Source organism: Rissa tridactyla, chromosome 5 (genome assembly GCF_028500815.1).
Source record: "Rissa tridactyla isolate bRisTri1 chromosome 5, bRisTri1.patW.cur.20221130, whole genome shotgun sequence".
NCBI classification, from domain to species: Eukaryota; Metazoa; Chordata; class Aves; order Charadriiformes; family Laridae; genus Rissa; species Rissa tridactyla.
The window spans coordinates 13,381,242-13,405,712 of NC_071470.1; the positions used below are offsets into that span (position 1 = coordinate 13,381,242).

The 24,471-nt window shown below is 41.6% G+C and overlaps 2 protein-coding genes across 8 annotated transcripts in view; one reads left to right on the forward strand and one right to left on the reverse strand.

Moving 5' to 3' along the window:
• Positions 1–7,094, reverse strand: part of ATP10D (ATPase phospholipid transporting 10D (putative)) — a 47,413-nt gene extending 40,319 nt beyond the window's left edge. Inside the window, exons 1-3 of one of the 6 annotated variants that reach the window (XM_054204220.1) lie at positions 7,014–7,094; positions 6,442–6,522; positions 3,714–3,799 (exon numbers count right to left, since the gene is read on the reverse strand). The gene's annotated coding sequence lies outside the window, so the exon portion shown is untranslated. Of the gene's footprint in view, positions 1–3,713; positions 3,800–6,441; positions 6,955–7,013 lie in introns of those variants that run through there. The other 5 variants (XM_054204223.1, XM_054204221.1, XM_054204222.1 and 2 more) reach the window with 5 other exon arrangements.
• A 10,769-nt stretch (positions 7,095–17,863) lies between these two features.
• COMMD8 (COMM domain containing 8) lies at positions 17,864–24,252 on the forward strand. Of its 2 annotated transcripts, XM_054203501.1 has the most exons (5): positions 17,864–17,958; positions 18,877–19,032; positions 20,062–20,214; positions 21,920–22,075; positions 23,756–24,252. In XM_054203501.1, the coding sequence occupies exons 1-5, from the start codon at positions 17,914–17,916 to the stop codon at positions 23,774–23,776; spliced, it is 531 nt and encodes a 176-aa protein (XP_054059476.1). In that variant the 5' UTR covers positions 17,864–17,913; the 3' UTR covers positions 23,777–24,252. The 2 variants fall into 2 exon arrangements, with proteins under 2 accessions (XP_054059476.1, XP_054059475.1); XM_054203500.1 differs by lacking the exon at positions 23,756–24,252 and having other exon boundaries at positions 21,920–22,123.
• The last annotated feature ends 219 nt before the right edge of the window (positions 24,253–24,471 follow it).

Sequence of the window (24,471 nt, forward strand, 5' to 3'; positions counted from 1 at the left end):
TTTGATGCCCGGTGATCACTGTTTAACAAAAGAAAAACAAAACGGGGTGGGGAAGAGTACTGGACATTTTAACGTGACAGCATGTTAAGACAGAATTCCTCATCACTGGATCTGGAGCCAAAGGTTTAAACTGCAGATTCAGTGCTGCCAAAGAGCAGTCACCCCTCACCGCATACGCATCCTTGACTCCTGACACAGCACCAAAACCTCTGCCCCACCCTTCCTCATCCTCCTTCAGAGGAGCAGAGCTTAAAAAGGAACAGGAAACCTCAGATTCAGTTGTGTGCACCCCTGTATTTCTGCCAGTACCCCCAGCATTTTGTTGTAACAGCTTTTAAGAAAACTCTGAAGAAGACTGTACGCGCAAGAAACAACTAACACAAAACCACCACAAACACACCACATTGGAAACACTGTATGAGAGGCAACAAGCAATCTCCTGTGGCCAAAAGGCAAATCAGACAAGCACCTTGGGAGAAAAGTATCTGGATCTCATACTCTGCCACAACGCCCTCTGACTCACCTGGGATTTTACTGAGCTACTATTTGCAAATGATTTTTTTTTTTTAAGTCATTTGCATTTCCATTTTAAAATAGGAGTTATGAGGCTTCAAACTTCAGAAATCACTTTTGCGTTTTTTTTTCCTCTTTAGAATATTTTTCTTCTTCCTCACTAAATTTGGATTATAAAGTAATGAGCATCTTTTCTTTGGTTAGCTAGAAGGAGGTCAAAAGGAGATTCAGTAACCTCATGTTAGATATTGTTAAGTATGAAGTTGGCAAAGATCAAATAAAAGCTGTTTTTACTATTTTTCTAAGAAATCCCTTCTGTTAAAACAGTATTTGACCCTCTTGTCATTTCATTTTTCACAGGAAACTCTAGAGTTCTCCAGCTAATGTGAATTCAAAGTAGTAATACAACACAGCAGATGTTTCTTTAAACAATGGCAAAAGCCCCAAAAGATGAGTAACTTTGAAGCAGTATTTTAAAGGTTTATTTTTAAAAAATAAGTTTATGTTTAAAAAACCCAAGAATAACGTTCATGTGTTTGAAGAGAGGAAGCCTAAGTCTTGAGGACAGCATCAGACAAGCTAGACTCTGTTCTCATTTTCACACTATACACTCAAGTGAACACTACTTGATCTTGCTAAATGGCAATAGCTGATATAGAGATAATCCAGATATGTCTCACATACAAAAAGGCAAGTTTTTGTAGCAAGCTCATTGAAGTCACATGAACATGATGAAATGTGGAAGGGAATTATCGGACACTGGACATACTACTTCCTTTCTCTACCTCAGTTCCCTCATGTGCTCTGATTCTTTCCTCTTCTAAAATTCTGTCCTCTTCATAAACTCTGTCCGCTTCCAATTCTATGAGGTATCACCTTCGTATCTGCATCCAAGCCTTCTCCCCTAGCTTTCCTGCAGGGGGATGGACCTGAGACTAAAAATTCCTCAGTTCCAGTTAGATTATTCAGTAGCTTTGGCAAGTCACTTGGCAATCACTGACCTCTCCCGTACCAGATTCTTTCCCGAGATTGTCTGCAAAACAGATGTGTAAATAATTTAGCCAATGTTTATACTGCTCTGGAACTGCACCTTACTATTATGTTGTGGTCATTTGCTCGCATGTCATGTGAAGTGCCCTACCATTTACCCCGGCTTCTCTTGACCACTTCCTCCCTTCTGACAACATCCTTCTCTGTTGCTGTGATCTCCAAATAGTTAGTCCTCATTCTTCTTTTAGAAAATTCTTTGTTAAATACGCTTGGTAAGTGACATATTTTACAAGAATGCTCCTCAGACCTTTGGCACATGCATGTTTCTATTCCATTCCTGCTCAGACACAGTCTTTGGACGTAATGTGCAGAAGGCCACCTGTGTCATCTGGCCCTGTTTCCAGGAGGAAGCAATCAATCGATTCTTGGCAAACATAACTGCGATCAGTAAAACTGCATTATTTTACCTGAAAAACATCTACAGCACCTAAAAAAGAAGCAATTCAGACAATGGCACTCTTCAGCAACACCACTTTTCTTAGCTTCCTACCTGAATAGTTCAAGATGTTCTGCAGATCTGAGGTTCTGGGGTGACCAGGGAAGATAAAAAATGCTAACCCAGATGGAGGTCACACTACACAAAGCTACGGAAGAGTGAAGAGTGGATCATCCCTGATCCACACAAAGTCCCATTTAATCCTCTTAGTAAGTGTTACTTTCACAGGCTCACTAGCACTTGTGTTGCTACATTACGACTGCAGTACGCTACCAAAACTATACAAGCTAAAAGTTAAAAACACCTCCTAATCATATTTGAAAACTCAGAAGCTATTAGACAACAGAAAAGCTTAAGGGAGCCATAGCCTAAAGATTAATTTACATTCTGAAGTACAAATACTTCCTTTCTCCTAAGGTCTGCTACTTTCTCTGTAACATGCAATTTCACAAGTTTGTAATGTGTCTTTGCAAGCCAATCTGAAATCTGCAGAGACACATAAATAGGCTAAATAGATCTGATTAAGAGACTTGTGCTGACAATTTATGGAACAAACAGCCAAAAATCTGCAGGAATCAAAACTTAAATTCTAAGAAAAATATGTGGTTATTTGCAATCACATATATTCTGAGGTATATTCGTAAAGGGGATGCTAAGAATATTTGGATTAAGAGTGGAAGGCGGATGTTACTATGAAAAGTTAAATGCTATGGCAATATTTTGCCATGCACTTCTACCTACAAAGTCTGATTTAGCACAGGCAACGCTGAAAACCTGGAAGCTTTGAAATGCCTTATCTTGGAATGTTTCTTGGTTGCGAGTACATTAAGCCAGCTACTGGCAGCTCTTCACAACTAAAAAACAATCAGCTGGATGAATTAAAACACAGGAAGTGCCAAGGCCCTGACACAAGGTCAATCGCAAGGTAATTTAATAGTAAACCATACATGCAGTAGTGCTGATTAATGTGCTACAGCGTGGGAGCAGTACATAAAAGCAGAAAATCTCCACCCTGGGTAAAGTTATTTAGGATGCCAATTAGATCTTGCACCTACAGACACAACTGAAGCACACAATACCAAATTTCAGGTTTAAAACTCAGACAAATCATGTATTTCTGCTACAGGTAACCAGTTTCAAAATAAGACTGCTGGAGAGCTATGACTTGCGCAAACATTTTCCATCCTCTTCTCCATTCATCAGAAAAGTTCTGCTTTATGCCCTATTCTCATGTGCCATGTTGGTCTCAAAACAGTAAAGCAAAACCTTCAAGGTTAAGTCTTACTCTTTTATGACCATCTTTTCTCACAAGTATACCTCTAGCTTATGGTCATGCAGCATTAAATCACTGCAGATGCTTTGATATGTATGAAATTCACGTTAATGTCACAGTGAGAATTTCACAGCCATGTAAAAATATTTATACTGGTGTTCATATGATGCAAAATGACATGATTTTTTTTGTATTCAGTGTACACTCCCTAAGTTACACTAAACAGTTTTAAAGGAAATGTATCCATATTGGCAGTATTGCTGGTTTTTAACTGTGCTGATTTCTTTAAAGGGCCAAAACTGTTCTGTAGACAAGGTCTAAATTACTCATTAAAATTTAAACTGAAAGTACCTGTTACAGCAAGAAACTGTACTTGAGTTCCCAAAACCCTACATTAGTTCTCTGGATAGTCCTAGGCTTCTCGTTTTCTAAGACACTCACATTATCAGCTCTTGCAAGAGTTCCAGAAACTCCCAAGGCATCCAGACAGGTTTTCAGGTTTAATGCTCTAGGGTTCTTCAAAGGATCTGGGAAAGGAGGTAATACATACGATTACAAAAAGAGCACAACTCCAAATACGAAAAATCCTCCACAGCTTACTTTAAATGAACAGACTAGATTTGATTTTATCTTAAAGACCTTCTGGTTTTAAATAGACTTCTCTGCCAACGCTGGAAGCCAGAAATGTGTATGTTACATGCGGGCATAACCTGAGCTACTTAATAACTAAATAACTAAGAGCAGTTAAGCTAGAAAAGTACAGATTTCCATGAAGGTCTTCAAGTACTGTGCAGACTTAGATGGCTCATGTCAAGGCCTGTAGCAGTGCAGCTTCACTCACTTTTAGCCAAGCAGATTAAAGCTACCTTAGGCATACTGCAATTGTACCTACCAAAAGCGTAACTTAAATATGAACAATTTACATACAGACCTCTGATTTTTTAGAAGCTGAAACAACAGCTACAACAGACTGGAGATACCTGCGTATTTCAAAGGGATGGCAACGCTACAGCTGACAGCACCTTAATTGTCAATGCTGTTGTGCTGATCCAGTGTATTTGTGCTGTAGGTTCAGCAACAATTGCTGTGCACAAGCACAGCTCCCATTTTCTACCAGTAAAGCATCTTCCTCACGTGCACTCTATTGCTGTTTTAGAATATAAGCTGTGCATCGCATTTTTCCCTTGGGATTTTAAGATCTTCTGTGGGAGATCCCTTGGGAGAGGCAGTTCTGAGGGTCAGACACAGACCACGCAGGTGTCTAGTTTTCATTTCAGCCTCATGAAAACCTTTGTGGCACTTCTATTAATTTTAGTATTGCTGCTTCTGCCCTTGCCTTTTTTACTCATCTCCACAGTCATTGTTTTACTTCTCTTCCAGTACTGTTTATTATATTCTGGTCTAAAATTAGGCTGAGATCTTGCAGACTTCACTTAATATTTCATGACAATTATTTCAACTATCAGCTGTTCCTGTCCAACACCGGAATTATGCATCGTCCCTATAATCAGAACACATAAATGTATTTTCATTTCATTAATAGGACAGCTGAAATCAGGCCAGTATTTATACCCATTTTCAACAGCATATCAGTATATATTGATGGGTTCTGGCTTTATATGGACAAGAGAGGACTTTTAAAAGTCATTAGGGAAACCACAATTAGGTGTGATACAGGTCATCATTGGCCACAACCCTGTTCAACAGAATTCAAGACAGCAGTGAATGTAATTTTCCAACACCGTAGTGAATTTTTGACAAAAATGACTCCTCTATAACCTTGGGAATACAATCAGATATTCATCATGGACCAATAAAACCTGTCTACTGTTTGGGGAGATTTTGACAGGAATAACCTGTGAATCCACTTTAACCACTACAGAGCTTCTGCAACACTACAAAACATGCCTCTTGAGAAGATACATCAGGCCTGAAAGAGAGAAGCGTCCTACAGCAATTCAAGGCTCAACTACAAAAATGCATCTTTAGAAGTTTTATTATTAAAAATGAAGCCAAAAGATATAGAAGCCCAGAAAGAAATGCAGGGGGTGAAGAAGGCTCAAATTCTGACCCTAGTAAACTCAAAGCTATTTAAGATGCTAAAGCACCAGTGCCCTGAGTAGCTGAACTGATTTAAAAGCTAACACTGAAAGGAGCTGCTCTTGCTTCTCCTACTTCCTGCCCCTGGCTTTGTCCCCTCCTTCGTAATCGATCCGGTACTTACTGAACCTGGTTGAACTCACTGATCTGCAAGACCTTTTACTAACCCAAAGACAATAACATTATTGCATTTCCCGATGCAGTTTACAGCTGTGAAAGTACTCACGTTGGCACAGGGAAGAGGGACAGGAATGTCATATTAGAGTGTCTTTGAGTACTTACGTAGGGCACTCAGTCAGTCCTCATTTTGGTCTAGTTTTCATTAGTATATATCATCTGTGACTATTGCCTTTGAAGTCCACCGAAGTGGCAATTAACAAAAGAAAGTGATCCTTGTCTGTCAGTCCTAGCTTTTGCTCCTGTAAACAGTAACTGACCACAGGCTAACTGTAAAGATTCAGTCTAAAATGACAGCTTCAGAACAGCTTTTAGAGCATGCAAAGGAGTTAAGAGAATTAAATCCCACTCTGATCTTGGCGAAACCATTAGTGCCTCTCTGCTGCAATCATCACTTACAAAAACAGGGATAATGACAATTCTGTTGTCTCTTGGTGATGATATGAAGACAAATATATTTTTAAATAAGAGCTTTCTCAATACTATGGTCATCAGTGAGATACGAATACCCTACAAGTATTATTTTAGTATGAAAACAATAGTAATTTTGATATTAAAAGTACATTTTTTTTTCAACAGCAGCTGTACTTCTGACAGAACAATAACTTCCTTTTAGGAACTCTGATTTTTCTTTCCCATCTTTGTGAACATTTTTTCACTTCTAAACCCGGTATTTATTATTGTGGCCTCATCCCGTAACCAACCGAGTGCACCGCGCACCCCTCCGTACTTTCCTGAAGCTTCAGGGATTTCCCTGGGACTCACATGGGCCTAAGTCCGCTTCCATGCCATAAATCTGTAAAGCACCTAAAAGCTTACACCCTTTCCCTCAATCACTGCCATGAACTATTAAAACAAAGCCTTTTGTTTCTGAAGTCAAGCTCTTAATTACCTTTTCTTTCTGGTCTGCCTCCAGAGCGGCTCAGTCGGTGAGATTAACGCCGGGAGGGGTGGCCTCCTGGCCCAGGGGACACTTAAAAGCATAATTTAAAGCAAATTTAAAAGCACCCTTTTCCACTGCACACCACGACCGCGGCTTTGCGGGGGAGGGGCGGAAGGGGGAGGCCGGTTCGTCTTCCCGAGCACTTGCCCGGACCAGACCCCTGCCGCCTCCACCACGACGCCTCCCGCGTCCCACCGCGGGGTGGAAACCGGGACGGCTCGGGTGGGACGACCTTGCCTTTCCACGCCGAGAACCGGCCGCCTCACGCTCCCCTCAGCCTGAGGGAGCGGCGACCCCCGCCCGGGAAGCCTCCCCCGGTCGCCTCGCAGCGAGCCGGCAGCCCCGCTTCCCCGCCGGCTCGTTTGTCCCCAAGGCCGCACGGTGACACGGGTGGCTCCCGGGTTCCTCCCACAGCGGCTGCTTCCACCTTTCCCTCCCCTCAGGTCTGCGGACCGGGAGCCCGGCACCGGTATCCTCCCGCCCCACCAAGCCGCGCACCCAGCCGCTGCCGGCGGCCTTACCGGCAGCACGGCGTACATCACCGCCTAATGGCCGCGACCCCCCGCCGCTCTCGCTCCCTCTCCGCCGCCGCTCCGCTCCGCCCCGCCGCTGCCGCCCGGCCCCTCCGCCGCCCCGGCCCGCCTCCGCCTCCCGCCCCCGGCGCCCTTCGCCGCCCTCCGACTCCTCACCCTGCCCTTACCGCCCCTCTGCTCTCGGCTCCTTCCCGCTCTGGTCCTTCTCCCCCGGGGAGCGACCGAGGCAGGACCGGAGGTGGGGAGCCTCCAGAAGCGGCCCCACCGCGCACCCCACGGCCTCGGGTGAGGGGCTGCTCGTTGCCGTGGGGGCCAGGCCTTTGGTTGCCGCCTGGGCAGGCGAGGCTGGGTACCCCCAAGCAAGCCCTTTCCCTCAGCCGGGGGCAAACCCAGCCCCAAGCCAGGCAAAGGGCTGTCCTGCCCAGGCGGCAGCAGCCGTGCACCCCTTTTTTTTCTCCTGCCATGCTGAGTTTTCAAGGCAAAAAGCGAACAAAGTGGCTTTTACACTCTCCATCGACCGCAGCGCTTGCCCATCCAAAGGTTAGTTATCATTAAATGCCTTTTTTTTTTTCCTTCCTTCAGGCCTCAGGAGGTGGAGGCCGTGGCAGGAGCGATGCTGTGACAGAACCTGGCGCCCTTGACAGCTTGTCGGGGAAATTGATGTTGTTGATCTTTTGCCAGGACAGTGTGGCGCTGAAGGCAGCTCAGCCTGTCTAAACATCAAGTTTTCTAGCTGCTGAGCTGATCAAGGTTAGCAAACACTCTCTCCTGTTTTCTAGGAAGTAAGCCTCTAGCTATTGAGAAACTGCCCAAATTATTTCAAACAAATCACTGCCATCAGGAACCTCAGTGAGTTGTTTCATCAGCAGCCCTTTCTGAAGCCCCACACTTTTTGCTCTTACTGCCTTCCAGAGCACTCTTGAAGGCTGCCCCTTACCACCAAATCACACGGCCTTTTACGCGAAAGTGAGAGGATTCCTACTCCAAGACCATCTTCTGCTGAAAAAGGAAGAAAAAAAAAAACAATAAAAAAATTATTTGCAGACCCCTTGGTCCCTATTGAAATGGACTGGAGGTAGCAGTACTTGCCCAGTATCAATGACGAATTCCTATCAGAGAGCCAGGAGGGCTGTGCTGAGCAGTGGTAGGTGGTTGTGGTCTCCTTCCTGTGTGCATGGCATCTTTTTCTTCCATTGTCCCACATTTTGGCACACCCCGCATCCCTGACCACACACTGAAAACACTTTGGTTACGTTTCACTGAACGGCAGCTGGTGGTCTGTTCTTTGAAGGGCCCATATGGCTAGCAGGAATTTCAAAACATACTCGTATGTCAGATGGAATAAAAATACATCTATAGGAAGGAAGTCCATAATTGCTGCCTTGAAATTATGCAGGTTTATTCTTCTGGGCAGGAAAAGATAACGGAGTTCTTCCGTTTCCTTGGCAGGATCCACCGCCTTTGCTGGCTCTGGTGCTGTAGGAAAGAGGGTGCAACTCTGAGGAGGGCGGAGTGAGCTGCTGCAAGACACAAGGTGGTAGTAGGCCTGCCAGGAAACAGTTACTTTAATGTTGTTTAATTGGTTAACGTACTGATTTATTGGAACTTTCAGGTTAGCACAGGTGTTTGGGAAAGAAGAGAACATCACAAAGCTTTTAACAAAATAGCCACCTCTTCCGCAATGATATCAGAGCTGTAAATAACTAATATGCAGAGCCCCACATTTCCCATTCGTATTTTTTCATGCACATCAGTCCATTCTGTAAGCTTACGACTACAAAAGGCATCATTTTGTTTCCCTTGTTTGCCCAGCAATAACGATTGCCTCGATTAGGCCTGCACAACAGTGTGCTGCAAAAATACCTGACCAAACCATAACTGAGCTAGCTTGGCTGCCGGAAGGAGCATAGCTGCCTTAGTGCAGCACTCTGTGCAGTTTAATTAGATGTGTTGAAGCAGGGTGTATGAGCTGTTCAGAGACGTAGGTCTGATTGGACTGGCGCCTACCTTGTCCATTACACATACAGGTTTTCACTTTTATCCTTCTTTACTACTGTCCAGTTGTACAAATGGTCTTGATCTCAAGCATACAAAGCAACCATCCAGCTTGTCTGAAGTGTCATTAAACTGTCTTCTCCCAAGTATCCTATGGAAGAGTAACTACAAGTTACCAGAGATACTTCTCGATTGAGAAATCTCACTGATAGCTTTTCTGTGTTGAGGTAGTAACACTGCATGTCATCCACAGAGATATATCCCTTTTTTTCCAGAGAGGTCTGCAGGTGTCTTTCATATTAACTCCTGAATAGCCACACGAAAAGGGAAAACTTTGGGCATGTGAGAGCCATTGATGACTCCAGCACAGCTGGAGAGCTCTTTGGTCTTCTCTGTTCTTCAACAGCTCTGTTCCTGGCTGCAATAATTCTGCAAGTACAAGCATGAACGGCTTGTCCAGCTGTGCTTATATTGACACTGATTGGGGCATATGAAAGAGGAACTTACACGAGGCAACTGTCAACTAAACGTTCTGGCAGACTGAAAACTTTCCCACGAAGACCTGGAAGGAAGAGGGAAATTTGTCATAGCATGCCATCAAACATTTCCCGGAGCACCTCAAGTTAATGAAATGCTAAGGACCAGGGTATGATTTCCCAGGCATTCCAGTGCCAAATCCACATAAGTAGCAGTGCCGGCAGGGATTTGGGTTTGTGGATATAGATGGTTATCATCACTGCAGCATGGATACTCCTGGACCAGCTTAGCAAGTACAAGGTGCATTCTTATCAGGTCAGTGGATATACCTGAGAGATCTGGTGTGTATTTATAGTATAAATAGTGACATACTATGACATACACTCTGCTTTAAATATCTTTGAAGATGCGGTAGCATATTAATCATAATTTATAGCCAGAAAGGGATTTGATTATCACCCAGTAATTTGATCACCTTTTTCCTCCTTAGCTCTGCAGTAAGCCCAAATAATTTAACCGCAGCAGAGATTTCAGAGAAAAAAATGTAAATTTTAAATTACAATGAATTATTGTTTACAAGATCATTGGCTAAATGATGTATTTAGAGTCCTAACCCATGTTATATGTGAAAACCCAATATTTTGCCAGTGCAAATCGAAGCTGTCTGTTGTGCATATGCACTAAGGTAGTCTCTTACTACAACATCCTCAGATACGTTTCCTGACAGGACCCCAGCCTGCCTCAGTTTACAGGTTGATGGATGCACAGTGAATGAGACAGCTGTTTATCTGTTCTAGTCTGTGTGTGGCTATAACCTTTATTTACCGTACACTGTTTAAATCTGCATTGGTTTATTGATTTCCTCATGAGGAGATTGTGTTCATCACTGGAGTGAGCATTTTATAAATATTCATGAATTTTCCTTCACAGCTCCCTGTAAGACAAGAAGGTATTGCTATTTCCATGTTACAAATAAAAAATTGAAACAAAGAATAAACATCACAATGTGAAATTGTTTGCTCGTGATTCTGAGACTACATGCTTAGTTTGAAAGACCTAAAATTTGTTTTTATATTTTTACAGTGCAAGATATATTCTGTGTATATTATGTACATTTTGCAAATCTTGAGAGAGGTAGAGTAGGTGTATAAATATTATCATGTGACCTTTCCTGAAAGGCACCTTCTGGCTCACTGAATCTATTCCCTTGTTATTGCAAGCATGCCATGTAATCTGGTTCATAAACTGACTGAGCTTTATCTTAAAAGTAGTTATGTGTTTTGCTCCTATTACTGTATTAGAAAACTGTTCCAGAGTATGGTTGCTGTGAGGGTTAAGAATTATCTTCTAGCTTCTAAATTCAATCTTATACCCATTTGCTCTTACACTAGCAGTGACCACTGTTTTAACGATTTAAATAGTTCTTTTTGTTCCTGGTGTTTATCCATCCACCTTTGTTTTGCTAAAGTAAACCAGATAAGAATGAATTATATCAAACCCAATGAAGGCTAACTAAATTCTGAATGTAAGTGTCCAGCCAAAGGTGTAATGCTGTTTAACATATCCATTCAGCCCTTAGTTAATGTTGGATAATTTGCCATGACGTAGCTTGTGTAGACAAGTTTTAAGGGAGTAACTGACTGTAGTACTCATGCAATCCTCATGCTTTGCCTGTGGTTTTATACCATTATGTTTGGCCAACTGCAGAATGCCAGGAATTAGGAAGCTTGTGTTATATCCCAGTTCTGGAGGGCAGTCAGTATTAGCAGTTATTATTACTGACATAGCATTGACTGATATACCACTCACTGTGCTTTGGCCATCATGTGTATTAGGAGCTTTCATCCTGAAAGTCACGAAGATGATGGGACTTTTTGTTCTAGGGATTTTCATTCTGTTGCCCGTTCTGCAGAAAGTAACTGTCAACTGGAATTTAACATGGAATGTGAAAGAGTCTTTCACTTTTAAGGGGCTCTGAATTACCAGGACAAGCAGAAAATAATCTTAAATGAGATATTATCATCTTACTGCAGCTTCTAATGCGACAGGAATTTACCTCTTATCTTGGCATGAGTAATTTCTACAATAGGGAAGCTGAATTGATAATCTATAGTGAGACTCCAGCTTCTAACAATCCTGGTTCACTACCCTGCTGAACTAACGTGGGCCCAGTGAATAAGAAGAGACAAAACTATAACTCTAAAGAAAAGGAATACCATCTAATGCTGCTAGTTCTAGGCTGATAGGAAAGTGTGTATGGTTGGAAAGTAGCACTAGCTGAATGGAATTTCACGCAGGCGGCTTGGATGCACTGGGATGAATTGCTTTATCCCTTCTTTTTCTGTTTACTGTGGTGTGGCAATTTCCCATGGCTAATCTTCAGCCTTATCTTATCTACAGCTGTAAACTTATTATTACCTTGTTTACACTGCTACAGTTTTATTGTGCACCAGAACACTTTTGATATGCACTTATGATATGTATTTTCGTGCCTTCCTTTTCATTGTATGTATAAGCAAGTTATTTGACTTGCTGATTTTATCTAGTCCACAAAATAACCTTAATTCTGCATCTTTTTATCAAACCACTCTATCAGCTAATAAAATGAGCTGAATCAGTGATATCAAATGAACTATTTAGTAAATGTTGCTTTTTTCTCTCTCTTTGCATGTAGAAAGTTGTTGTCTGGGTGATAATTTTTCTCAAGCTTTTTTTTCTCTTCACTTTATTTACAGTTTTTTTAACACATCATTTCTGCTGAACAGATGACTCCAGCTTGCTAAACAAAATTTGTCAGGTTTTTAACATAGTTACTTATGGCACAACTACTATATCCAATTCTTGAACAAATAAAAATAATCTGATGTTTCTGATCCACATGGGTAGCCCAGTACATCACAGGTCCAAGATTAATTAGTGAAAAGCCATGACCCATAGTCAAGACAAAAGAGTTTTATTCTTTCACAAGTATTATAGGTCAAGTTCAAACTTATAAGAAAGTCTAGGGTTTACTTTTAACTAGTACTATATGTGACAATATTAGAACAACCACTCTTTGCTATGGTTCTGTGTCATATAGTGCACTTTAGTTCACATATTAAAAAAACCATATCCTGTCTTCAAATTAACAATTTATATTTTCTCCTTATTTTCCTCCTATAAGTAGAGGAACTATTTAGGGAAAATTAACAAAATTGTAAATTTTCTATTTTAAGTCACTCAGGATTTCTTCTGACATATTCTCCAAACTCTGAAAGGAAAATTTCGTACTACATTCCGTACAGTGTCTTGTGGAAGAATGAGTAGACCGTGTCTACACAGTGCAAAGAGAAATTATCTGGAGAGCTCTTCTCCAGAATTTGCTCCACAGTAACTCTAAATAAAAGCAAATCTCATCTCAGTTACTTCACAGAAAATTAATAATATTTCTGCCTATGCAATAACATTAAACCATTGCATTGATGTGAGCAAAATGCGAATCAAAGCTATTGTCACCTGCATAATGAGATTCATTATTTCACTATAGCAAACCCTGTTTAAAAATTTTTTCCTGCCTTATAGAAGTCTTGCACTTGTGCATGAGCCAGAAAGTTCTCAGAGTTTTTCAGCTGTCTGGTAATGCTTTTAGGTAAATTAGAACATTTTTTATGTACCTAGAAAGAGAAATTATACATAAGCAAGCTGAGATACAATGGTTTTATTGGTATGACTCTCTTACTCATCAGTGACTAAGCCATGAGGAAATCATTTGCCGTTGCAAAGATGTACACAGTGTGCCACTGTTCTTTTTGTATCTTTGTTAATGTGAGACACTCTCATGCTGAAGAAAAAGGGGAATTTCAGCAATGTGATTCAAAGCAGAAGTTGTCCGAGGAGTCATGGAGGTCATGGGTCATGGAGGTTATACAACTGCAGTGACAGTGCGACAGTTAGCAAGGTTCGAAAAGTTGGTAACTATAAAGAAGTTGTGCAGGACTCTTACAACTGCTTCCCCAAATCTACTTTTCAAATTAATACATGAATATTTAGATAGCTTTGTGGGAAGATGTCACTTTCAAATTATTTTTTTTTTCTGGCCTCCTTCTCCTTTGCGATGTATTTCTCTGTATTCCTCATGAGCACTGCATTTGCTGGTTTTGATATCATACTGCCATGTGTTTCCTAATAAAAAAGAATTTCTATAATTCTGGACATGCACCTGGCTTCCTGCCATGGTCGTATTTTACCCCAAATCCAGAAGAACTGCTGGTTCTTATCAGATATTATTTAAAGTTAATAAACGTGGTGGTGTAAAGCCACAAACTTAATGGATTCCTACACCACCTATAGGAACAGGCAGGTATTACTTAATATTAGTAGCAATTCTGCAGGTGCAAGAAGATGAAGTGGGTAGGAAATAACATTGTGGCAGGGCTGGAATTTTTTCTTTATCCTAGTTCTGGGCAAAGTACGGTAGTCACACAGTCTGTCTCAGAAAAGAAAAACAATGGGAACAGCTGTTAAATATCCTTCAAGGAAAGCTACATGTGTAAAGTTCCTGAGCTTGGATACAGGCATGCATAAATGGGATTTGTTCTTTAATAGGAGTCTAGGAACATCTTCAGCAATGTCTATTCAATTGCTATCCCTCATGGAAAAGAGAAAGGCAGAAGTAGGAGGTAGCTGTGAAAAGCTGCCCCTTATGTATTATTTAGAGACCCCAAAGAAGTCCTGGCATTCTGGCCAGCATGATGCACTGCCAAACTGGAGGCAGACTGACAAGACTGAGAAAGACTTGTAAATCCCAAGGCCATTTGCCTTGGGAGTAAGTTTGCTGTATTTACCCTGGAAGGGATTTAATGATAAAAAAGGACTGCTGTGCTGTACTGGCAAAAGTGCTCTTAACATGGACATAGCTGTATCAACAAACTGCTTTTTCTTAGTCTATTAAAATTACCTTCTCTTTATTTGCCCTTGGTTGAAACAATCTCTGTTATCTTAGCTGATAAAGTATGTTCTGCATGTCAGTGTCATGGTGTTCATCCAGCCTTACTTACTATGAACTTCATCAGCTGGTCAGAGCGTAAAAATTAAAGAGAGATACATTATTTTCAATCTCTTTCAGCTGTAGCATATCACTATGAGCATGTTTATGTGTAAGCTTCTATAAAAGCTTTCAAGATTCCTGGTTTAATAACTAAAGTGGTTCACTGATTGATATTCATGTGTCAAGCTGTAGTTTCAGAACCAGTTTCATCTGATCTAAGTGTGGGCTGCCAGAAGGGGTAGTTTTGTCTTCCCCCTCAGTCCCAACCACAAAGGTCTCTTCTGTCAGAAGCAGTGCTCTGTTCCAACCTGGCTGAAATCCAACCTGTGAAAAAAATAAATCGCTGCAAAAATAACAATTAGTTTTCAGCCATATCAGCTGTGGTTTCATCCTGCAGCCCCAGGCAGCCTAATGCTGGCATGAGGGATGGGGAGAGGAAGCAGAGCTGGCAACAGGGGCTAGGGGACCAGTGGGACCTCCTTTTTCCATGGCAACCTACATTTAGCTCAGCATAATCTGAACTGCAACCTCCTGTTTCCTCTGCACTTAAAAAACCCCTTTACTGCCCTCTCCGTGTTGGTAGAATACGCAGTTATCTATTTATATTGACGTACCACTTTAGTAGTTCCTTGTGGGACAGAGTTATACTGGTGCTCAGATGCTCTGCCCAACTGGGTATACTTGGAGGAATGTAAAACACCTTTATGCTACTATAATATTAAGAACCTATGATTATTAAAATATTTCCCAACGTTTTAATTATTGCCATTCTTCCAAACCAAGGGCAACAAAAGGATTAATTTTAAAATAGGTTTAACTACTGCAGTTCAGCTTGTGGGTTATCTGTACGAGCAAACAAAATCCTCTCAAAGTCAGCAGCAATGGAATATAATGCTGACTGTTCAGCATTATATGAATGCTCTTCACTCCACATGTCTCTCTCAGAAAGCCGCTGCTTTTCTTGCTGTCCTGGAGTCTCTTTCTTGCCTACCTATGTACTGTTCTACAAGTTTCTCTCCCTGTCTCTGATTTTGTGGTTATTTGACAGCTTACCTTCAGAGGGGTGGGTGGGTTACTGCTGCTGTGGTACGCAGAAGCATGAAAACCAGGTATTTTTAAGGCCTAAGACCTGATGGCGGATCAAAATAATGCAAGTCCAAACAAACTCGAACTTCCAAAGGTTGGCTTTGTTTGCCCTGATGTTTTGTAGTTGCAGATGGGCTCCCAAAGAGGGATTTAACTAATGCAGCTGTGGTTTCCTTGCGCGGTCTGGCTTTGCTTCTCATATGTCAGTAGGCTGAATCCAAAATATTATTTTAAACTACACATCTGTGAAAAGTGAAACTCTTTATTCTTCAGATCGGGGAAAAAAAAAAAAAAGCTGCTTTGAAACCATTCACTGAGATTGTGCCAGGCACAATACTGGTTCCCTATCCCCTTTTATGTGCTCCTGTCTTTCATGTGTTACATCTTTGCTGTCTTGCATTTGCCACTTGTTTGGTCCCTTTCAGCTGAGTGGGACACTCACTACTTCTCTCCTTACTCCTTCTAAGTTATTTCTTTCCAAGTCTGGATCGCCTTCGTATTTCTCCAGTGTTGTCTCTGGACCTGTTTTGTTTGGAGCAGCAGCTCCCCCTGCTGCTGCGTTTTGTAGTGTGCAACATTGTGCAATTCAAAGAAACTGGATCGGTTTCCAGTTATCTAACAAAGCAAATTCCAGGGAAATAAATGAAATTATTATTGAAAATTATATAAAATCATTTTTTGTTTGCATTTGCAGTTATTCCTGAATTTAACAGCAGCTTCAAGATAAAACTGAATACATTTTGCAGAAGCCTTTATTAAAAATCTAATCTACTAGCAGTAGCAAACCCCGAGAGAACTTGTGTGCATCTAAAAGTTTAGTCAGCAAAACATGAAATCGGTTCTTCCCCATCTGTTTCTTCCCCAAAACTCCCACGCACTACACTGTTCCTACACGGCCACATACCCGTCTTTGGAGAAGACATGCTGCAAACTGACTTAACCAGCCTGGGTTTTTCCGTAGACCTTATATCCACCAGTATGGACTTGTATGTGCTTTCACATTCTTACGGCCCAGTGTTATACTTACATATGCTTAATTGTTTGCCTGTGAATTAACCTAGCAATTTCAGTGAAATAAGGTCTGCCTACAGGTATTTCAGTTTTGTGTCTTGCTGCGACTTGAATTCATACGGCTTTTCTTGTACAAGTGGTCAGTGTGTTTTTGCTTCCTCACATCCACATTCAGTGCAACTTAAGGCACAGAAAGGTCATTGGTGACGTTAAAACCTGTTCTGTAAATCTGTTCTGTGGTCTGGTTAGTATTGAACTCCCACTTTGGCAAAGCAAAAACAAGAAATGAGTTGCTCCTGGAAAACGCTGTATTGGCAGCATGGTCTTCTGTAGTTAGTAGTTCTCCCAACATCCTCGATTTCATATAATGTCAGAGACGTGGTGCCTGTTGTACGCCTTGAGCTTCCTCCCCTGCCACCCGCTGGAAAGTTACCCTGTTATGGGTGAAAGGCAAAGCTGCAAAACAGGCAGAACGTAAAAATAGCTGAAGTGTTTTTACATATAAAAGCTCACAGAATGGTCGGGGTTGGAAGGGACCTCTGGAGATCATCTCATCCAACCCCCTGCCAGAGCAGGGTCACCCAGAGCAGGTTGCACAGGAATGCGTCCAGGTGGGTTTTGAATGTCTCCAGAGGAGACTCCAGAACTTCTCTGGGCAGCCTGTGCCAGGGCTCTGGCACCTTCAAAGTAAAGAAGTTTTTCCTTATGTTCAGATAGAATTTCCTGTGTTCCAGTTTGTGCCTGTTGCCCCTTGTCCTGCCGCCGGGCACCACTGAGAAGAGTCTGGCCCCATCCTCTTGACACCCGCCCTTTAGATATTGATAAGCATTGATGAGATCCCCTCTCAGTCTTCTCTTCTCCAGGATAGAGAGACCCAGGTCTCTCAGCCTTTCCTCACAGAAGAGATGCTTGAGTCCCTTCATCATCTTTGGGGCCCTTTGCTGGACTCTCTCCAGGATGTCCTTCTTTCTCTTGAACTGGGGTGGCCAAAACTGGACACAGTGCTCCAGCAGGGTAGAGTAGAGGGGGAGGATGACCTCCCTCGACTTGCTGGCCACGCTCTTTTTAACGCACCCCAGGAGACCAGTGGCCTTCTTAGCTCGTAAAATTTTGGGGGTTCAGGCTTCATTAGCTGCCTGGCTGGAGGTCGCACAGACCGGCGCCGGGGCCGGGACTCGAACCAGCGATCTGGAGAGGGGGAGGGCGGTGTCTTTGCCCGTGCGCATGCGCGGCACCGCCCGCGGCGGGAGGAGGGACGTGCCTGCTAGCGGCCGGGGCGAGACGGACTGGGAAATGCTGGGGTTACTGGAGAAGCTCCCGCTGGGCCGGGCCCTCGAGGTGGGATTGCCGTGAAGCGAACCGGGGGCGGGGGCAGGCGGGTGTTCCCCGGTCCCGGCCGGGCGGCGTCCGGTACGAGCCCTTGGGGCTGGGGAGGCCGCTGTGCCGCCCTCCGGCAGCCGTGAGGGAGGCCGGGCCCGCCGGGCTGCAGGGCGGTGCTGCTCCCCTCAGGGCCCTCCCGGGGCCGGCCGCCGCCCTGCCATCCCGCCACGGCCCCTCGGGCCTCCCCGGAACGGAAGCAGAAGTACGGGCTGAGCGCTGTAAGGCGGTGCTGAGGGGGATGGCCTGCCTGCGGGCCCTCTCTCCCGCTCCCGGAGGGGCTCCAGCCATTTCCAGTCAGTGAAGCGTCGGCCCGGCTGGGTTTGCCAGGCATACAGAAGAGCCTCAGTGCTTAGAGGACAGTTGGTTTGGGAGGCTAGAGAGATCCACAGGCTTGGAGGTCAGCAGTTTGAGTTGTGCTGCGCATCCAGACAAGCCCAGTGCAGCGATGACTTGAGGTGGCCTTTGGTGCATTCAAGACCAGGATGGGCGGGGGTTTGAGCAACCTGGTCTAGTGGAAGGTGCCCTTGCCCGTGGCAAGGGGGTTAGAACCAGATAATCTTTAGTGTCGCCTAAACCTAAACCATTCTATATTTACAGTCGCGTACAAAGCTGTTAAGTCCAGCTCTGAATCACAGTGTGATTTCTGTGGCCAAACCTTGTGAATTGACGTTGGGGGAGAGGGAAGGACACTTCATATTCAGTGACTACCTCTCTATGACTTCTTAGGATGGTCCCTGAGTTGCACTCTGAAGAAGCATTGAGACAGTACCCAGTTGAATGGAGGGGTGATAACTGAGTTGCCTGATCAGCCTTGCATCTGATCTAGGTTAACTGTGATAGAATCATGTTCTTAAGTTGTGCATCACATTGTTTCAGTTCCTTCATAAAATAGTTGATGGCATCTGTGGCCGTGCGTATCCTCGTTACCAGGATTATGGCAGTATTTGGAGCTTGTCAGAGTGGCTGGAGGTTTTAGAAGAAACAGGGATGTATTTCAAAACTGCGGTTGGCCAGAACATATCTGATGAAGAGGTAAGGGCTCATCACTGGTGGGCTTGACTTTGAAAGATCATATTAGAGTGATTAGTCTTATAGTTTATTTAGTACTAAAGTATTTTTATAGTGTAGCATTTGAATAGGAGCAGACTGAGCCTAAATAGGTAGAAGGTTAGCAGCATTTAGAGATACCCTGTGAAGACTTTTAAAAGAAAAAATGAAATTGGACACTGATTTTCTATTTTTTTAATAGAACTGGATAATATTTGTTAAAGTACTGTTGTATTCACTTAAATTGGTATCTTAAGTACCACCAAATAAAATCTGTTTTCCTTAAAATAAATAACCTGTCATTACTGTTCATTAGCAATAAAAACAATTTACACTCTGTTTGGCTTTCTTTGTTCATTACCGCTGCATTGAAGTGCTTTAAAATAGTGACTGTGTGTAAATTAAAAAAAACAAAACAACCAAACCTAGACTGTGAATGGAGGACCATGTGAAATAAGGACAGGGCAGTCCCAAAAGTCTAAACTTTGCAAAAACTTCTTCCGTTATCAGAAATCTTAATTCTCATCTTTTGCCCATTGCTCATATTTTGACTACCTGCTAGTATCTAGATCAAAGAAAGATGCTTGTGTAGCCATAGGGTGGTCTGTACATCAGTATGTCTGTTTCAGCTAAGCTAGTGAATTTTGTCTCTGTTGTTCAGAAACTTTGAGAGCTAAACCTGTATTGTTTGTGTGTGTGATTTTTTTTGTTGTTGTTGTTTTGATTTTAGGATGGCTTCTAAGAAGGCCAATAAAGCCTCAATTATCTGGTCTCTTTTAATTTAAATTACAAGAATTTTTTTTTTTTAATACATCGCTGTGGTAAATACTGGCCATAACTATCAAAGAGAGCAACTGCCAAGGGCAGTAAAGAAACATGAGGCTATGGAGTCTCGTGTAACAGTTATCTGGGTAGAAGCTTGGCTATCTACCAAGCACAGCTATTACAGGTGGTATATGTTATTTCTGTGGTTCATAATTTAAGCAATCACAATTTCAATTTTTATTTTTGTAGGCTGCTCAGCAGATAAGTGAGTTAAATCCAAACTATCAAGAAGCAATCACAAAATGTCTAAAAGGCAGAAAGGAGGAAATCAGGAATGCGCAAGTGGAAAGCGTGAATGCAATCTCTTCTGCCCAGCTGCAGGATTTTGACTGGCAGTTAAAGGTGAGTGTTGCCTTACTGTTGTTTGAAAGAAGTGTTCCAAACCACAGAAGTAACTATTGATATAGTTCCCTTAGGACTGCTCATTCTGCAGCATGGTTCAATTTTTGTAGGTATCAGAAAAGCACGTTCATGATAACACATCAAAGACTTGCCAGAAATTTGTATAAACTGTAAAATTCTCTTTTCTTTTTTTTCCCTCCTCCTTTCTTTTAAAGCTGCAATACCTATCTCTTTCCTAAAAGGAGATTGAGCTTTATTCAGGAACACCTAAAAGTTTCATGTGCTGTGATGATTTTGAGGCCTCAATAGACAGTATTTTTCTTCAAAGGAAGAAGAAATATTTGCTTAATTTTAAGAGTAGTACACTGAGTCAGGATAAGTTTCCCTGACTTTTTGCAAATTTTTAGATTCCTGCAATAAACAGTTATTTAATAATTAGTTTGAAATCATTTATCTTTAGACTTATTTTGATAATAAGCCAGTGATAACTGTGTTGCCTTAAGTTGGATGGTGCTTTGGGGTTACGAAGACACAGCTGCTTTAAATTAAGCTCTATCAGAGTCTTAAAATATAAACAGTGTAAGTAATGTTGTTTAGTTAGTCCATGGGAGCTGTTAAACAGATTTGTGGAGCTGCTAAATAGTTTTCCATTTCAACAAGTGTTAAATAATTTGTGCAGCAAACAGCTTTAGAAATCAAACAGCAATGACGGCAATAGATGAGATTTTGCAAGAGCAAATATGGCATCATAACGTGCCTCAGATGAACTGTTACTAAGGATTGATCTCTCGCTAACTGCATTTACTGCTGACAAAAATACAAACTAGTCTGATGTGAACTCTTCTTTTTTTGCTTGTGGTTTCTTTTAACTTTTTCTTCTGTAGGATTTTTTGAGTTTCTTTCTATTTTGTGATACAAATTTCTGGTACATGTCTGAAGTATGGTATTCATTTTGCTTTAAACCACTTTTTTTTTTTCTTTTTTATTTACGATAATTGAATCCTACCAAGGACATTGTGTCCCCTCTGCTGTACCACATTCCTCTAAGTAAATAAGATAGGTGTGTACAATACTGACCTACAGTATTATCAACTGATCTTTGATTTTAGTATATTTTTAAAGCCTTATTTATACTAGACTGAGTATAATAGTAAACAAAAAAAGCACAATTGGTATGTAATCTTTATCAGTGATTGTCAAATAGGATATCTGACAAATGGTGTTTGATCAGCTGTAGAGTTGAAAAATGCACAAAGGTGTCCTCTTTCTCCCAGCTGCCCCCTTCTGTAAGACCCTTCTTACTTGTTGGTTACCAGAACTATCTGAATACGGTGGCTTCAGCATTCATATACTTCACTTTTTAAAGAGCCATGATCAAATGCAACCTTTCTTTTCATGTAGAATACAAAAATGTAGCAGCCCAGTAATTTTAATGAATTGTTCTGACAAATTTATTGCTATGAAGAGGGGTTTTAGTATTTCACTCTATTGTTGGTATTAACAAACAAAAAATCCCAACAATGGGTCGGGGGAGCGGTGGGGAGCAAACCCAAAAACTGCAGGATGACTTGTGAGAAGTTGATTTTGTCATGTTAATGTTTGTTCTGGTAGTAAACATTCAATATAAAGTTCAGATGTGAGGCTGTGGAAGACCAAAAAGTTAATGGCTCCACCTTACACTCTGTTGTTTCGTCAATCTGCATAGCTTGCTCTCTCCAGTGATAAAATCTCCATGCTGCAAATGCCACTCCTCAATCTTGATTTGGATGTGAGAGAAAATGGTGAAATTAAACCAATTTCTATAGAGATGAACAAGGAAGAGTTGCAGAACCTTATAAATGCACTGGAAGCCGCTAATAAGGTAGCTTTTACTGATGCTATCCTGTGTTCCTAACTTCTCATGTTCTGACTATATTTTAACTGAAATTGTTTGTTTTGGGTGTCTTGTTGAAAATGCAAAGTAAATAATTCATTGGTGCCATGACTATAGAGTTACAAAAAGCCTTACATAAGGCAGACTATCTTGGATAGACTTCAGGGGTGTTTTAGCACAGTTTAGTCTTGAATTTTAAAAAAATGTAATTGGAAACCTGATAAGCGTAGCAGTCTGTTCAGAGCACCATTAAAAAGCCTAGTGAGAATAGGAGGAGAAGCAAATGAAATGACAAAGTGTCAGATGAGACTTGACTTTGAAAGGTTGGAGAGAACTCCAGTGTTCCCCCAGCTTCGCAAAATGTCAGTGTCTGGGAATGCATATGGGCGAGTTGTTTGGTTCAAATTGAGTGCTTTAATTTCCATGGCGTAGTGAATTAGGAAGAAAGTTACAGAAATTCCAATACAGTAGCCCAAGAAGAAAATTTAAAGTGAAACTTTATTTGCGTTGTCTCAGATTTCTTGATAGAAAAATCTAAGGGAAGTGAGGATTTTAAGAAAAATTGTTAGGGGAAGCATCATCATCTGACTTGCACCCTGGTGATAACTGCAGACCCTCGCGTCTTTCCCTGTTCAGTTATCTTTCAGGATTCATTCTTGCTCTGTTCTAAACAAAAGTGGGGGGATTTTACTTGCTTTCTTTTTTTAAATCTGAAAATGTCTTCAAATACTTAAGTCTGTTATCTGGGAGACGTAATTCTCTGTCTTGTAGGATGGATGGGAGTGTTGTATCAACGTGTTTTAGAAGTTAGCAACTTCTAGTTGCTTCATAACATTTAGCAAGTAAGGGGTTTCTTTAGATGTTTTATGTAATGTTAGGATGCTATAGCTGGAATCTGTAGACCAACATTTAGAAAAAAAATCAGTATATAACAACTGAAAATAACAGTTCTGTAGCTCATAACTTAGTATTTATCTCTGTAATAGTGCTGCCAAATTAATATTTTGAATTACAAAAGACATTAAGATTATGTCTACGAGTTGCTTTAATGAGGCTGACGTGAGACCTCTGAATAACTACGTGGTTCCCAGTAAGATAAATGCGTTAGTCCAGATACAGGTGGTGGTCTTGTGAAATGAGAGCCCTGAACAGCTTGCTTTCCCTGGATTTTTTCCTGCAAAACTAAATAAAAATAGTAGCTTGTCATGAACTCCTGACTATGCAAACAAGAATTCTTCCGGGACAGACTTGAGTCTCCATGTGCCTTTTGTTCTGCTTGAAGGTCTATATGGAAGCTGTGGGATGTTGTCATCTCCTTACTTAGTTTTATGTGCGCACAAGGAGGAATTCACTCTAGAAATGGTCCCTCAGTTTCGCTTTGTGCGGAAGGAATCTCAGTAGACCTGGAAATTACCATTCCGCTCTTTGATTACAGGGAGCTGAGGGATGGTTTGCGTGCAGTAAATGCTAAAGAAAGTTATTGGAAGTGATAGTTGTGTGAGGTTGTAAGAGAAAGCTGAGAGAGGGATTGGTGTATTTTCCAGAAGAAAGGCGTGTTTATACAATTGCATGTTGTACTATAACAGAAAGCAAAAAGATGTACTTCCTGGATGGCATAAGTTTGGGTGTGATCCAACTTTAATCTCATTCCTTCTCTGCTTTTTGAAGGTTCTCTTGCAACTGAAATGATGGAATTCAGATCATCGACAGTATCTGCTGGCAATGGCTCCCCATTGACTTGTGGAGAAAAAAAAAAAGATTCCCTTCAAAGCCAAAAGTTGTTGATGCTATAAAATACTGAAGTGAGAAGGCCGTTATGACTTGTGACCAAATGTACTACTAATCCTTTGATAAAAATAATAAAATCTTCTATCTGTTTGACCAAAAATATAAAATTCCAATGTACAGTTGCTTTTAGTACTAAAGTTTTATAGAATTATGGAAAAGTATCACTTATGACGTGTGCCATATTTGTTTTGCTTAAACTTGGGCAGTGACTGCACATGTGCCTAGTAAAATTAAGGCGTCTTACTTCCATAATATGTTATCCTTATCTAAGGTGCCATGATAATGAAGAATGTGACGGAGTACTTGTAGCATTACTGTATTTATACTTGTAAATAGTAAATAAACACTTGACTTTGTGTGCGAATAATTGCAGTAAATTGTTTCTTAATTTATTAATCACTAAACTTGTTCTTTTTAGATGCTGGGAAAAATCAGCTTTACAAACAAAAGCAGGATAGAATCACAGAATGGGTGATCTTGGAAGGGACCTCTGCATGTCATCTTGTCCAAGTCCGCAGCTCAAGGAGCATCACCTAGGGCAGCCTCCAACAGGACCATGTCCAGGTGGCTTTTGAATGTGTCTTCCAAGGATGGAG